The 17,318-nt window shown below is 44.2% G+C and overlaps 1 protein-coding gene across 1 annotated transcript; it reads left to right on the top strand.

The window, feature by feature from the left end:
* Positions 1-1,741: 1,741 nt before the first annotated feature.
* Positions 1,742-4,269, top strand: LOC123075510 (uncharacterized). Its single transcript, XM_044498101.1, has 2 exons — positions 1,742-1,897; positions 3,391-4,269. The coding sequence occupies exons 1-2, from the start codon at positions 1,798-1,800 to the stop codon at positions 3,786-3,788; spliced, it is 498 nt and encodes a 165-aa protein (XP_044354036.1). The 5' UTR covers positions 1,742-1,797; the 3' UTR covers positions 3,789-4,269.
* Positions 4,270-17,318: the final 13,049 nt, after the last annotated feature.

The raw sequence follows: 17,318 nt of genomic DNA, 5'->3' as shown, positions 1-17,318 counted from the left end.
CCGCCGAGCCGCCCCGCGCGAGCGCCTCACTCCTCACCAGCACGCTGCGTCCCGCGCTGCAGATCACGAGGGGAGGAGGGGGAATGGCCCCGCCGCCACCGACGCCAGCCATATTGGGAAGGCCAAAGGATTATTGGCATGTCAATGTTGTGTCCATGGATGGTGACGTCTTCTTGCTCCTCAGTCTGGCGTCTGATGTACATTGACACTGATGGCAAATTTGCTGACAGCTTCCATCGTGATGGCCAATACTTATACGCCTGCAAAGGTCGGCTCAAACAAACTTTTGTTCCGCATACCTTCTTTGCGGCGTTAGAAGGTTATGCTGTGAATGATTTTCCTTTCACCTGATGGCTGTTGACTGAGGTATTGCTTCTTGAAGGCGTAGCCCTCATACCCATATGAGCCTGCAATATCTACGAATTTGATCAAGCATTAGCCTAATGGATCTTGCTTCTTCTTTTTGCATTGATGTATACCATTTGTGATCAGAAGCTTAATTTGACTATTATGTGGTTGCTTGTCTCTGTACTCTTTCAGGTTGAAGTGACTATTGTTGTGTTGATGGTAAAGTTGTATGTTGAGTCGTTTGGAGTGATATCTTATTATTTCACTTTTCCTGCTAAACATTGTAGGATTAGTGTTTCATCTCATGTTCGATCCTAACATAAGCGTAAGAAACAAAACTTGTACTAATAACCGCAAGACAGTTTCTCCATGGTCTGGCCCAGGTTGCACATTGTTTTCATGTCTCAAGCAGGACGTCACTAGGCTTGTTGTGTGATGGACTGATGGTACAACTGTAGAAATAAGTTGAAATTCACTCTGATAATTTTCTTTAGAACGTTAAAGTATTTCACCAACTGTCAAGTCGTGTCGCTGTTCCTTCATCTTGCTTGTCAAGGTCCACGAGAACTGTATTTCGTTTTACTGTAAGTTGTAAGTAGCTGATGATTCGTGTGAATGTGAAGTTATTCAGGTCCCCAGCTGCTTCCCACTATCGTTTCTTTGATTTTACAGTACACGCTGGTACCTCAGTCTATGTGAACATCCTGCCATCTTGTCAGGTGCCCCTACGAAGCAGGGAGTGCTGGCGGCCCTGGGCGTGTATCCTTGAGTTATAAAAAAAAATCAGAGTTGCACAAGTGCTGTGCAAAATTCAGAGCTGCATAAGATTCTGCACAAGTGCACGTACTATATTTGAGTTCAAGATTTGATGGTGCTGCCTTGAGTAATAAAATTCAGAGCTGTGCTCCTTTGTCTATCATAATTCAGAATGAATTTTGTGTATTCACAGTGATGCTAGCAAGTTGCAGCTGGTTTAAAAGATTCGACTGTGGCTCACACAAAACCACAACTATTGGGGTATGACTAACTGTTTGCCACCACAATTCGTAGACGTAAAATCACCACCAAAATTTTAATTTTTTGCCAATCACGCTGACCGTTCACAAAGCGATCTTTGTACCGCTTTCTTCCATTGTACTTTGTTTTCTAATGGAAACAGATGCCAAAGTGTTGGCTGCTTAATTGTAGGTGCACCGGCCCATAAATACTTTCGGTTTGCAAGTTCCCTATCTTTTACCTGTTTCATGACATATCAGCATGTTAGGTTGATCTCTACCGTGTGGGCCCAACGGCCCACCGGGCCCTTATATCTGTGCCCTGATCGGGGCGCCCAACCCTCATATGGTTGGTGGCCCCCGTGACCCGCGCTATCTAAACAGAGGTGGGGGCCGCGGCACGAGGGACGAGGTTAATCGTTGCCACAATCCCCACCGATCTAGGGTTAGCGCGATGCTCACGGGAAGCTCCACCACCGCCGCCATCCACTCACTGCCATCACCGGCCACCATCACCATGGCCGGCGCTGGATCGAGCTCGTCAGCACAAGAAGGTAGGTTCACCGGAGTTTCTAGCCTATCCGATCCAGAGGATCTATCAATGGTTTCAGAGCCATGCTAGGCTAAGATTTTCGGTACAAAGAAAAACAGAGAAAGAAAAAAGAAATCCCTCCCCCCAAGAACCCTAGACAGGGCAAAGAATGAATCCTCAACGGAAAAAGTAGCGCCGCCGCAATGGCCGCGCCGTTCCTCTCGATCCCCACACGCATCGGCAAGCCAAGGTGCGGGGAAGAACACAACCTCTCCAAGGGGGCAAAAGGGCACCACCACCTCACTGCTTGACGGCGGCGCGCTCTCCTTCGGGAGCTCGCGCGCACCGGCAAGGGGGACGGGGGAGGCGCCGCTGTATCGCACACACAGAGGAGCAGAGCAGGGATCTATTGGCGTCTCTGATCCCTCTCTCTCACTGGCTTTGATGGATAGAGGGAGAAAGGAAAAGAGGTGAGGAGCTCGTGGCGGTGGCGTTGCGCGCCGTCGCGCCGTCGCCGGCGGGCCACTCCACTCGGCCGGTAGCAGGCTAGATCCGCCGCGGCGGGAGCGAGACAAGAAGAAGGAAACAGAAAGGGGGAAGGGAAAGAAGGCGCGCGCGGCGCGGTGGCTTCCGCCGCCGTGGCGGCGGCCGGGGCGCAGCCCCGTGCTTCCGTCGTCAAGAGAGAGATCGAAGAGCGAGAGGCAGAGGAGAAAATCGAATGGGCTAGGGTTTTCGATCGGGGCGACCGGGCGCCGGTTTTGATCCAGCTAGAACTGCGGATGACTGTCGGATCGCGATGGACGGCCTAGATCTAAACCCTAGAGCGGCGCGGGCCTTCTGGGCCGAAAGTGGACCAGGCCGGCGGCAGCAGCGCGCGCGCTGGCGCTGGGCCGAGGCCACAGCCGCGGGCGGCACGCAGGCCAGGCCGTGGGCTGGCTTTTTCCGCTGCGGGCCGCGCGCGCTGGTTCTGCTGCGGCTAAGTTTTGATTTTCCAGAAATAGAAAAGTCTCTAAAAAGTAAATAGAAAAGTGTTTGATATTTTTTTGATTGTTCAGAAAATAGAGTGTTTCTGAAAAGTAAAATGCAAATTTTCAGAAAAGAAATGTTCATGAATTTTATAAAGAAAATTAGAAAAGTTCATGTTTTCTTATTCGGTTAAAGAAAAGTTTCTGTAAAGCTTAAAAAGTTCCTGATTTTTTATTCATGTTTTTCCGTTGCATAAATAATTAATAGTGCTATTATTACAAAGAAAAAAATAAAAGTTTAGATAGAATTATGTTTTTTAAGAGCATGTTAAAGAGATTATTAAATGAATATGATTATGTTATTTTTATGACCAACGTTGTTAATAACATGATCATGTTTTATTATTGAAATTTAAAGGTGCATTTATTTCTAATTTTTGCCCAACGGTAATATAGATTTAATTGCATAGACAATTATATGTTTAATTTGACCAACGTTAGATTAATGCATATGATTGTTATATTGATGTCACTTAAATTGTGATTTCAGGAGTCTTTCACCTGATGAGTTGCCTAAAACAAGTTCCGACACTCAGAGGTGACAATCACACTGCATGGAGGAAGAAAGTTGACCTGGCATTTGTCCTTGCTGACCTGGACTGGGTTGTGGATGAACCACAGCCGGTCAGACCTACAGAGCCAGTAAGAGAGGCCACTGATGATGATGCTGCGTGGGCTAAAAAGAGGGGGGATTATGCTCCTTTGGAGATGTCATACATCATAGGAAACCAAAAGTGGGTCCATGTAAACAAAAAGTGCATGACATTTATAAAGAATACAATTGAGAGTACCATTGTGGGCTCCATTGCAGAGTGCACTTCCGCAGGGGAGTTGCTTACAAAGATAAAGAGCCAGTTCACTGGCTATTCAAAGATATATGCCACCTAGGTGTTAGAGCAACTGGTGACAGAACGCTACACAGGTGGTAGTCATGGAATAAGAGAGCACATCCTTAGGATGAGCAATATGGCAGCAAAGCTAAAGCCCATGGATGAGGATCTGGAGATCAAACCAAAGCTCCTGGTCCATTTGGTCATGGCTTCACTGCCAAAGGAATTTGAAACTTTTGTAAACTACAATATGTCACCTGGAACATGGGACATTGAAAAGACAATAGCAATGTGTATCCAAGAAGAGGACAGACTCAAAGCCTCACATGGTGGTTCACTCAACTATGTGAAGGATCAGAAGAAAAGGAATTACAATCAAAACAACAAAAGTTCTCCTTCAAAGGCACAAGGAAAAGCTCCCTATCAGCATCAGCGTCAGCAACAGCCTTTCCCAGTGGACAAAGACACTTGTCTCCACTGTAAGAAGACCGGGCATTACAAGAAAGACTGCCCTGTTTGGCTGAAGTCCTTAATGGCAAATCAAGGTAACAACATTGTTTCCTTAGTTAATGAATCCTTGTACACACAGTTTTCGAGATCTACTTGGTGCATTGACTCAGGAGCAACTGTTCATGTTGCAAATTGTTTACAGGGATTCCATTCGACCGGGACTACGATAAGAAGAGAAAGAGGAATTGAAGTAGCAAATGGAATTCAAGCGGAAGTTGAAGCTGTCGGCGACATCTCCTTGGAGTTAGCTGATGGATTCAAGCTTCTACTTAGAGATGTTCTTTATGTTCCTTCATGTAATAGAAACTTAATTAGCATTTCATGTTTGGACAAAGATAATTATGAGTGTTATTTTGGACATGGCAAGTGTGCCATATGGTATAATAATGCTTATGTGGGTGATGCTTTACTACACGATGAGCTTTATTTGTCATCACTTCGTGAAAAAGTGCATTCTGTATGCAATGTGAATGAACATGTTTCCGCGTCGAATAAAGAACAAAAGAAAAGAAAGAGAACATTCGACTCATCGAAATTATGGCATTGTCGCTTGGGCCATATTTCGAAGGGGAGAATAGAAAGATTAGTCAAAAGTGAAATTCTTCCTCCTTTGAATTCTCAAACTTAGAACAATGCATAGATTGCATTAAAGGAAAGTATATAAAACAAATCAAAAAAGGTGCAATCCATAGCACAAGCACACTAGAAATCATCCACACTGACATTTATGGACCATTTCCGGTGAAAAGCGTGGATGGATATGACTCGTTCATAACATTCACAGATGATTACTCTCGCTATGGTTATATTTATCCAATCAAAGAAAGATCGGAAGCGTTGGATAAATTTAAAATATTCAAAGCTGAAGTTGAAAATCAGCATGATAAAAGAATAAAGATAGTAAGGTCCGACCATGGGGGAGATTACTACGGTCGGCACACTCCATATGGCCAAGTCCCTGGACCTTTTGCGAAGTTCTTGCAGGCGACTGGTATAGTAGCCCAGTCAATGCCGGGCGAGCCTCAGCAAAATGGAGTAGCTGAAAGGCGCAACCGTACACTTATGGATATGGCGCGCAGCATGATGAGTTATTCCAACTTGCCTTTGGGATTACGGATGGAGGCGCTTAAAACCGCCATTCACATTCTCAATAGAGTACCAAGCAAGTCGGTGCCCAAAACACCATACGAGCTATGGACAGGAAGGGTGCCCTCCCTACAACACTTCAGGGTGTGGGGGTGCCCTGCTGAGGCCAAAATGTTTAATCCAAACATTGGAAAGTTAGATCCCAAAACAGTGAGTTGCCACTTAATTGGCTATCTAGACAGATCAAAGGGTTTTCGTTTCTACTGCCCAGACAGATATACAAAGTTTGTAGAAACGAGACATGCAGTCTTCTTAGAGGACGAAATGATGAGGGGGAGCTTGGTAGCTCAGAAAATTGATCTTGAGGAGAAGAGGGTGCATGCACCTAATCCGATGATTCAGGAGCCATTTTTCTCACTACCAGTTGCAACTCCACCCATGACAACTATGGGAGTAGACCCGGAACCTGTCCGTCAGGAGCCGACTGAACCCGTTGGTTTAGCATGAAAGGGAGATGCAACAGTAAATTTTAGAAGAAGTGCCAGAAGTTGAGGCACAGAATGTGCCAAAGAGTGAGGCCCTTAGAAGGTCTACAAGACCAAAAAAGTCAGCTATTTCTACTGACTTTAAAGTTTATAACACAGAAATGGTCCATAAGGAAAAAGATCCCACCTCATATGAAGAAGCCATGAGAAGCCCTCATTCATCGAAGTGGATGAAGGCAATGGAAGACGAGATGAAATCGATGAGTTCCAAAGATGTTTGGGACTTGGAGGAAATTCCTAAAGGAGCCAAAACAGTAGGCTGTAAATGGGTCTACAAAATTAAGTATGACTCTAAAGGGAATGTAGAAAAGTATAAAACACGACACGTGGCAAAAGGATTTACACAAAGAGAAGGGATAGATTAAAATGAGACATTTGCTCCAGTCTCATGTAAGGATTCCTTCAGAATCATAATGGCATTAGTTGCTCATTTTGATTTACAGTTACATCAAATGGATGTGTTAAGACGGCATTTTCTGAATGGTGATTTAAAAGAAAAGGTCTACATGAAACAACCCAGGGGTTTTATCATGGAAGGCAAGGAAAATATGGGATGCCGCCTGAAGAAATCCATTTATGGATGAAGTCAAGCCTCTAGACAGTGGTATCTAAAGTTTAATCAAATGATTAAAAGTTTTGGATGTAAGAAAATATTGAGGATAATTGCATTTATGCAAAGTTTAAAAATGGGAAATATATTTTCCTAATCTTGTATGTGGATGCTATCCTGCTTGCTAGCAGTGATGTTAGTCTACTACAAGAAACAAAGAAGTTCTTATCCTCAAATTTTGACATAACATATCTTGGTGAAGCATCATATGTTTTGGGCATAGAAATTCACCGAGATAGGAACAATGGAGTCTTAGGACTATCGCAGAAAGCATATTTAGAAAAGGTTCTTAAAAAGTATAATATGCATGCGAGTAAAGCCACACCTGCTCCTATAGTTACGGGCGATAGTTTTGGGAAATTCCAATGTCCCAAGAACCAGTATGAGATCGATCAAATGAAAGCAGTACCATATGCTTCGGCAGTTGGCAGCTTACAGTATGCACAAGTGTGCACTCGCCCTGACTTAGCCTTTATCACCGGGGTACTCGGTAGATATCAAGAGAATCCAGGCATAGAGCACTGGAAGATGGTAAAGAAAGCATTGCGTTATGCGCAAGGCACGAAGGCCTACATGCTAATATACAGGAGAACTAATTCCCTAGAGATAAAAGGGTATTCGGACGCAGATTTTGCGGGGGACAAAGATGATAGAAAATCCACGTCAGGATACGTATTCACCCTCGCTGGGGGAGCTATTTCGTGGAAAGCTCCAAACAGTCGATAGTTGCATCATCCACGATGTATGCAGAATTCATAGCATGCTTCGAAGCCACGGGGCAGGCGATATGGCTAAAGAAATTTATACCCGACTTGAAAGTGGTAGATTGTATTCACAAACCACTAAATATGTACTGTGACAACCAGCCCGCAGTATTTTACGCTCACAACAACAAGTCAAGTAATGCTGCCAAAACAATAGAGATAAGGTATTATGTTGTGAAAGATAAAATTCAGGATCAAACTATAAGTCTCGAGCATATAAGGACAAAAGATATGCTTGCGGATCCGCTAACGAAAGGCTTACCACCCAATGTGTTCAAGGAACACTTAGCCGGCATGGGTTTAAGGGAAAGCCTTATGATTCCTGGATAGGCCCAAAAGGAACAGAATTTGTTTCTGAACAAAACTATGTTGTAGCTGTATGATTCTATCGGCAAGTAAGCTGTGACGATGAAACATGCTCTATACTAATATGTGATGAAACAAATAAACTAGAAAGTATAAGGTTAAAAGTAAAGTTGAGATCAAGGGGGAGAATGTTAGGTTGATCTCTACCGTGTGGGCCCAATGGCCCACCGGGCCCTTAGATCTGCGCCCTGATCGGGGGCGCCCAACCCTCATATGGTTGGTGGGCCCCTGTGACCCGCGCTATATAAACAGAGGTGGGGGCCGCGGCACGAGGGACGAGGTTAATCGCTGCCACAATCCCCACCGACAATCCCTTCTGATCTAGGGTTAGCGCGGCGCTCACGGGACAAGCTCCACCACCGCCGCCATCCACTCACTGCCATCACCGGCCACCATCACCATGGCCGGCGCTGGATCGAGCTCGTCAGCACAAGGAGAAGGTAGGTTCACCGGAGTTGCTAGCCTATCCGATCCAGAGGATCTATCACAGCATTCTCTGATGTCACTTTGGAGCTAAATCAATGTAGAAATGTGGGTGGCTTTCAGTCAGGAACTGAAGCTTTTGAGGCAGGCGCATCGGCTTCCATCCTCGCCTATGCTGCAGTTGGCTAGGCGGTCAGGCTGTTCAGCCATTGCTGGTAGTTGGTAGTGAGGAGAAGCTTCTTATATGATGTTAATGGCTAGTTTGAGCCGATCCTAGCTAGCGTTGTAAACCCGAAGGCGGCGTTGACTTTGCCTGCCTTCTATGAAATGATACACCAATCCTTGGCGTACTCTCAAAAAATGTAAAACCGAGGGTGGCAAGGTTACTTCTTACTTGCACAGATTTGGTAGAGGTGAAATTTATAGTGATCTCTATTTATTTCAGAAATGACGATATACCATATTTTTATTTATTGCACAATATAGTTTGACTCTTTTTGCAGGTCAAACGAGAGTTTTATTTAACAGGGAATTGTTTTACACTCGTTTTGACATAACAGACAAATGTCATCAGGACCCGAATTAAGCCAAACAGCAGTACGCTGATCAATACGCCCCATCTGTGCCATCAGGTGGGCAGCGACATTGCTGTGCCTGCGGATGTGTTCTATCCTATGGGTTCTCCCCTCTTTTGCTGAAGTCTGCATTTGGGTTCCGCTTGATACAAATGAGTGACTCAATGTAGCTACTAAGAAATCGCCTTGAACTTTCAATGGTTGGCGCAGGCTTGTGATGAGTGACTTCATTACGGCAAGGCAATGCCAGGCACGCCAGAAGGTCATGAGAATGACCAATGCGTTCCACATCCGTCACGTTGTCCAGGGGGTTGAGCAGCCACTCGGATCCAGGGTTCTGGATGGACTGAAGGTCCGGAAGAGGCCATGACTCCTTCATGGCATTTCATAACGCCGGCCACAGCCGCCATGGGATGGGACACCTGCAAACGGCGTGAAAAGTGTATAGTTTGACTTTGACAATGATCCATAACAAAACTGGAGTACGTCAAGGTTAATCTTATCATACTCGAAAATGAGTCCAAGGACCAGGGCTGCTAAACGGATCCGTATGTAATGTAATTTCCTGCTTGCAAACGGACCATGACTAAACCTAGCCCAAACCTAATAATAATCGGATTCTATAACTCCCGAACTAGCGTTTGGTCCCGAACGCCTTGACTGCCGTCAGATGATTTGCACACATCTTAGAGCAGGTGACACTGCCAAGTCAGCAGAGAAGTAGTTCGGGATTTTCCTCTCAACTCCCGAACGACCGATTGACCAAACGACATCGTCTCCTTCTCCCCCCTCAGCCTTATCCCTTTCTTTCCCTCACCCACTGTTCCTCTCCACAGCGTCTCTGTGGATCGCTGCTAGCTGCCGCCAGCTCCCCGCGCCGCCGCATTGGGCGGGGTCGAGGCCGCATACATCTGTGTGATCCTCGCCGGGGTAGAGGTGCGGTCGTGGCGGAGGCCAAGCGCCGCCCGCTCGCCTGCGCCGCCGTGGTAGTCGTCTCCCTTCCTCGAGCTCGTTCGGGCGATGCTGACCGAAGCGCGGCGTGACTCTGGTCCGCTCCCACCGACTAGAGGTGCGGCTGTGGCGGAGGCAGAGCGCCCCCTGCTCGCCCACGCCGCGGCGGCGGGCATCTAGGTCGTCTCCCCTCCTCAAGCTCACCGCCCGGCTCGAGGTGTGGTCGCGCGAAGAGGGCGGGCGCGGGGATCACGCGACGACGGTCACGGCGGCGGCTGAGGCGTACAGGAGCAGGAGGAGCGGCGGCGGAGCAGCGCAGCGCTGTGCCATCTCTGCTCCTGTCGGGTGAATTGGGGGAGGCAGCGATGACTCCAGCGATTCCCGGCGTGCACCGGGCGAAGAGTGGAGTCGGGGTGCCCGGCGATGAGTCCACGGTGAGGCAACACGATGGGCTCCTCACAGACGGCGTCCATCCTCAGAAGGGATCCCGACGGGGTGGTGCTCGAGCTTGAGCTACACCACGGGCGAGGGGGATCCGACAGGTCGATGCGCCGCCGCTCTCCTTCTGCAGTTTTGTGTCTGCATCTGTACAACGTCCCATTTCCCCCATTTTTTACCTATGTCTGATGAACTTTGCTAGATGCTGAGTATCATGAGCTTTTTTTAACACATTTTTGCCACTGCTTGTGTATAGAATAGTCCCTAAATTTGCCATGCTACACTAAAATCTGAGTAGAACACAATTTTTTGTTGTGATTTTTGTAGTTACTAACTTTGCCATGTGAGTGGTACACAAATTTAGGTTTTTGGTCCTAATACATGGCAATTTCTAATCACGATGTTTAGCATAACATGGCAATTTCTTAGATTATTACAAATTCTCATACCATGGCGACTTTATAAATTGTTAGTTCATTCACACATGACAATATTTTTTATAGATTTTGTCTTAATATCATGGCCCATCTCAGATTGTTGTTTTCTAATGGTTATATGGCAAATGTAGGCTTTTTTAGTAACTATGTGTCATATAGTCATATGGCAACTGAGGTGATCATTGCATTTTACGGGGGTTTTTTGCCATGGAAAGTTAATTTGTTTTTGTCATGGCATTTTATGGAGTTCTTTTGGGTTTTGCACGCCAATTTAACAATTGCCATGGCAACTTAATATGTGTTTTGCCATGGCAAGTGTAGATGTTTTCCCACACGTCGACCATTAATAACTTTTTCGCGACAACATTTTAGAAATTATAATTTATGGCAAACTCAAATTATGTTTTTCGCCATTTTGGGAACTCAAAATTATGTTGCCATGGCAACTCAAATTTTATTGTTGTGACAAATTACATTATTTTATTGCCATGGCAAAAATCATAACATGTTGCCTTCAATGGCTTTTGCTTTTCTAAAAAAATGAGTTGTGCCATGGCAAGTGTATTTTGCTAACGTAGCAAAAGCTATAATTTGCCATGGGCCGTAAAGTGAATTTGCCATGGGAAAAAAATTCATAACTTTTGGCTTTGTAAAAAAAATGTTGTGGCAATGTCAATAGTTTTGTATTGATGATATCGAAATTTTACCTTCTATTGAAGAAAAATTGACAAATTTTTCTTTTAATTTTCCATGGCAATTTCCCCTATGCTGGCATGGAGAAATTAATCTATAACGCCATGGCAATTTCTTTTTGAACCTCTATTTTTTCTATGAGAATTTTATTAATTTATTGCCATGGCAATTTTTACTGTTTTGACATGGCAAGTTTACCTATTTTTGCCATGGCAATATTGGACCTTCAAATGAAAAAAAAACATGGATTTTTTCTTTCAATTAGCCATGGCAATTTTTCCTATGTTGACATGGCAAATTTATCCATAACGACATGGCAATTTCTTTTTTTAACCTCTATTTCTATTTTTCTTTAATTTAAAATTTTTATTTTTCCATGGCAATTTTTACCTTTTTGACATGGCAAGTTTACATATATTGCCACGGCAATATAGGACATTCAAATGGAAAAAAAAGATGGCAAATTTTTCTTTCAATTTGCCATGGCAATTTTTCCTATATTGACATGGAAAATATATCTGCAACGCCATGGCAATTTCTTTTTTTAACCTTTATTTCTATTTTTCTGTTAAAATTTACTTTTTATTTTTCCATGGCAATTTTTACCTTTTTGACATGGCAGCTTTACCTATATTGCCACGGCAGTATAGGACCTTCAAATAAAAAAAAGATGGCAAATTTTTCTTTCAATTTGGCATGCTAATTTTATCTGTAACGCCATGGCAATTTATTTTTTAACCTCTATTTCCTATTTATTTTTTGTTAAAATTTACTTTTTTATTTTGCCATCGCAATTTTTATCTTTTTGACATGGCAAGTTTACCTATATTGTCGACCTTCAATTGGAAAAAAGGGCAAATTTACCTATATTACCTTTACATACATGTCAATGCAATCGCTAATGGTTTTTTTCATGTCAAGCCAACTTCATGGGACTGGCATTTTTACCTAATTTTCTTTGAATATTTTACTTTACATATGATCCATGACAATTTTTTGTCCCGGCAGAAAAAGAGCTTGTGTTTATTTTGTCCCAGCAAAGAAGGGCTTTTTGTGTCGCTTCTGGGCTTTTTTTTTTGTTTCTACAGAGAAGAGGCCTGTAAGGCGGTGTTCCTAAAAAAGGGCCTGTAGGGGCAGTGGGAATGGGCGTTCGGGCTAGGGGCCTCTCGTCCCGAACGAAATCGTTCGGCCGGGCTAAGATGGCGTACCGAACCTTTCGTTCGGTCTGGACCGAACATTCGGTAGTTATCGACGTCATAATAATCTCATCTCAGTTGTTTCCCCAAGAGTCGATCGGCACAGCTCGTTCGCTCCATATCGGCGGCCATGCCGAAGGCCGGAAGGGCACGAAGAGCGATGCCTCTCCGCGGCCTCCCGGAGGAGATCGTAGTCTAGGAGATTCTCGTCCGCCTCGACCCCAAATCCATCTTCCGCTGCCACGCCGTCCGCACGGTCGAAGTCGCGGACTAGCAGCCACGTCGCCGCTCGCCGCAGAGTCGACGACGTCTGCCAAGCCCAGGGCCGCCGCCCCGGCATCCACCCACCAGGCGCATCACATCCACCTCCAGCCAACAGCCCCGCCACGCCACCAGGTTCACCTCCACAGCCACCGAACACACCCCGCGAAACACAAGAGCGTCTGCGGCGATCCCATCGACCAGATCCGGACGGAATCAAGGGCCAGCAGTCGCCCGAGCACCGGATCCGGCGACTAGGGGACAGCTGCGGCCAGCCTAAGCAGTCGCAGGGCCGCCACCCTGGCCCACAGCGAGAAGGCCGGGTCGAGTAGGTCGCCGCCTCATGGACCACCCCCAGCCCCAGATCCGGCGGATGGGCGACTCCAGGAGCAGCCGACAAGGTCCATCATGGCCAGAGACGGGGGAGAGCACCACCGCAGAAGAGGGGATCAGAGGACCAAGGCGCCGACCAGGGAGCGTGGGGATGGGGCTGGCCGGAGAAGATGGCGCGAGGGGACGCCCCGCCGCCGCCCACCACCGCACGGGCCAGGCCCGGCGACGGCGGGGGGAGGGGGAGCAGAAGTGGGCCTCGACGCGGCGGCTAGGGTTTCACCCCCGAGTCGCTCAGAGAGGACGACGTGGGAGGGAGGGGGCAAAGGGTCTAGTTCTAGCTTAGCAGATAGAGAAGGGTGCCGACCAACTTTGAGGAGAGGTGTACTTTTTTTTTGAGGGGAAAAAGGCCGCCGCTTTTATTAACTAAGTGTAGCTCGGAATGTCATCCGAAATTACATTCAAAATGCAGTCTGGGGAACCCCCAACCAAACCTTACACAATTCATCGCCTACCCCTACTTTTGCTAATTTATGCGCGGCAACATTACCCGTGCGTCTCACCCACGTCACTTTGTAGTCATTCTTCGTCTCCAGCATATGTTTGATTTCCTGAATCCATGGTCCCGCTCCCGAATAATTGATGCCCTTCTGGTTGATCATTTGCATCACCGGCAAACAGTCCAGCTCCAAATGGACATTCTGTACATTGATCTCATCTGCTACCTGCAATGCTTTTTTACACGCCAAAATCTCCGCTGCTTCAGGCTCCACAATGTGTGGAAAATGATGGCACACTCCAGCCAGAAATGCCCCATTAGGCCTTGTACAATGGAAGGTGCTTAGAGAGATGCTTAGAAAAATAAACCGAGTTTTTCTGAAGCACCGGTGCCTATTTCTACAGGAGAGACGCTTAGTTAAGCGTCTACCTTGTACAAATAAGCACCGGTGCTTAAGGAAAGCTTGGTTTATTTCTCTAAGCACCTCCTCTAAGCACCTCCCATTGTACAAGGCCTTATGGTCCCTAAGCACGGCTCCACCCCCAGCCTTACTCCCTCCTTTATGCACCGCACCATCTGAATTAATCTTCACCCATCCATCTACAAGTGCTTCCCACTTTTGTGGCAGATCCGTCCTTTCTGGCCTCGGCTTTAGTTGATGCACTCTGTTCCATTCCGCCATGTGAGAGCAAACTGACTCCATTATTTCATATGGTTGATCAACCCTCTTCCCATCTCTTGCTGCATTCCTAGCGAGCCATAGACCGTAAGTAGCCTGAATCATTGCCTCCCGCTCGTCCCCATCAGCAGCAGCAAGCCATTCAACGAGCCAGCGAGATAGCTCACCATGGTTGTCCAACGGAGCCGGTGGAAGTGCCACATAAACGCCCTTCTCCTCCCGTAGTAACTTCCAGAAGTGGACGGAGTGTGGACACGCCCAAAAACGGTGGTATATGGTTTCCTCTCTACCACATGCCACGCAAAAAACTCCTAGTTTAATTCTTCTACGGTGAAGCTCGGCGCCAACCGCCAGTCCGTTCTTAATTATACGCCACATATGGATTTTTGCCTAGGAGAGGTGTACTTGGGAGAGGATTTTTCGGCGAGGGAGCGGGTCCATGAAGCTTGGAGAATTTAGATTTACTAATTTCAAGCCGACTAAGATTTTCTTGAAGTCAAGAGTCAATTCAGAAAATGTGACTTTAGGTTAAAAAAGGACGTCGATAACGCGCTGACGTTCGGTACGAGGAAATTCTTCCCGAACGAATCGTTCGCGAGGCGGGGGGGCAACGACTGAACGATTTCGTTCGGCCTGGGGGACCTCTCAGCCCGAACATTACTACAAACCTCAGGGTTCCTATATGGCGCGTAGGCCGCCGCGTAACACCGTAGCGCGTACCCCCCCCCCCCCCCCCCGCGTCTTTCCATCCGTTAGCGGGCCGGCCTAGTTCGCTTCTTCTGCTGGTTTTGGGAACGTTCTAGAACCGGTTTTTATGTTTTTTATGTTTCCTATACTGGTTTTTTCCATTTTCCTATTCTTTTCAATTTTTCTTTCGTTTTTCTTTTTCTTTTTCGTTTTCTCTTTACCTTTTTTCTATTTTCTTCTTATTCACTTTTTGACTATTTTTGGCATTTTTTTATTTCGAATTCGTTAACAACTTTTTTTGTTCATCGAATTCATAAAATGTTCAACAATCCAAAAAATGTTCATCCAATTCAATTTTTTGTTCATTAGATTTAAAAAATGTTCATAAAAATTCAAAAGTTGTTCATCAAATTAAAAAATGTTCATCGGTTACTTTTTTTGTTGAATTTTTTGTTCATCATATTCCAAAAATGTTCATCACATTCAAAATTTGTTCACTGAATTAAAAATTCGTTCATCACCCTTTCAAAATAATGTTCGTCGAATGCAAATATTGTTCATAATTTTTACCAAAAAATTTCTCTAACACAAATTTTGTTCTTCAAATTAAAAAATGTTCATCAAATGCCAAATTTGTTCATCAAATTCAAAAAGAAGTTCATTCCTTTGGAATCATGAAATTTGTTTACAAATACGTGAACATTTTTTTGAATTCACGAACATTTTTTTGAACCATGAACATTATCTTAAATTCAAGAAAAAAAATTAATCATGAACATTTTGTGGAAATTGGCGAACATTTCGCGAATGCAAGAAATATTTTTGAAATCATGAATTGTTTTAAATTTGTAAACATTTTTTGTAATCATGAACAGTTTTTGCAAATTGGTGAACATATCGCGAATGCATGAACATTTTTTGAAATCATGAACATTTTTCTAAGTTTGTGAACATGTTTTTATTTGTGAACATGTTTTTTGAAATTCTTGAACATTTTTTGAATTCCCGAGCATACTTTTTAAATAATGATTATTTTTTCGAAATCATTATAGTGTTTTTTTTCAAAATTAGCAACTTTTACTGAAATTTAGAAGCTGTTTGGTATCCTGAATTATTGAAAAAAAACGCAAAGGAAAAGACGGAAAAAAATAGGCTGCGTGCCGGCCGCACATGGGCCGGCCCAGAAGGGCCTTAAGGGCGGAGCGGGGGGTGTGCGCCCGCTGCGTTCTCAGCGCGCGGCGCGCCATATAGGAGCTCTCTACAAACCTATCGCTAATCACGAACGCCAGAAAAAGCCTAACAAAGACGACAGCATGGGCCTGTTGCACAGTTGACATAAAACACAGGCCCATTTAGATACTGAAACACGAAAAAAAAACCAGAAAACAGTCTAAATAATACTAAAAAACGGATTAAAAAACTTTACAAATAAAGATACCCCAAAAATCTATAAAATCATAGAAAAAATAGCTGATGTAAATAATATAAGATTGCGTCCAACAGAAAATAAACTTGCCATGCTAGAAAAAATTAATTTGCTATTGTTTTAAATAAATTTTGAAATTGGTCAAAAAATAATTTTCGTGGTCACAAAAATCTGCCACTGTCCAAACAAAAAATGTCATGATGTATAAAAGGTGAATTTGCCATGACATAACCTAAAATTTTCCACGGTGACATGAATAGTAATCTTGCCATGCTGCAAAAAGAAAAGAAAATTTGGCATTGCCCTAAAGTTACACATTGATGGAAAAAATGTATAAGTTTGCCATGATGGCCAAAACGATGGTGCAAAAATTGTCATGATGGCAAAAAATGATTGTAAAAATCAGCATGATACATACAAACCAATGTTCAAAAAGAAAGAATCAACTAATTTGCCATTGTTCAAAAAAGTGAGTATTGTCATGAGAAGAAATTCTGGCCATGCCCAATAAGCTATATTTACTGATGATACATAAAAATGAACTTTGCATGGTCAATTACGAAATTGACCATGATCCATAAACTACATTTGCCATGGCCGATTAATTAAATTTGCCATGATTAGTTAAAAAATTGCCATGCTCAAGTACTAAATTTAAAATTTGCCATGTTTTAGTAAGCATTTGTCATGGCAAATTTTAGAGATGATAATTTCACAATGATAAGCCAAAAAGAATTCTCCCATGGTACTTGAATTAAACTTGCCATGGTCCATAAACTAATTTTGCCATGGTCCTTATAGGAAGTTTCTGTGCTAAAAAAATACTTTTGAAGAAAAATGGTGGCAACTATTTGAAGGATGGCAAGTTTGCCATGTTTTATAAAAAAAATTCAAAAATTGCCATGATTTACTGGTCGTTTTTCATGGCAATTTTAGGGATGTCTAAAAAAATGGCAATTTAGACTTGGGACTTGAGTTAAACTTTCCATGTCAAATCTTTAAAGAATTTTTTTTTTTACATAAGTGAAACATAGCAATGATAAGCCAAAAGAATTTTTCCATGGTACTTGTAGTAAGTTTGACATGGTGTAGAAATTTCAGAATTTGCCATG

This window comes from Triticum aestivum, chromosome 3D (genome assembly GCF_018294505.1).
Source record: "Triticum aestivum cultivar Chinese Spring chromosome 3D, IWGSC CS RefSeq v2.1, whole genome shotgun sequence".
Taxonomy (NCBI): domain Eukaryota; kingdom Viridiplantae; phylum Streptophyta; class Magnoliopsida; order Poales; family Poaceae; genus Triticum; species Triticum aestivum.
Note: the sequence above shows the minus strand (reverse complement) of the source record. Positions and strands in the feature narration are given on the sequence as shown.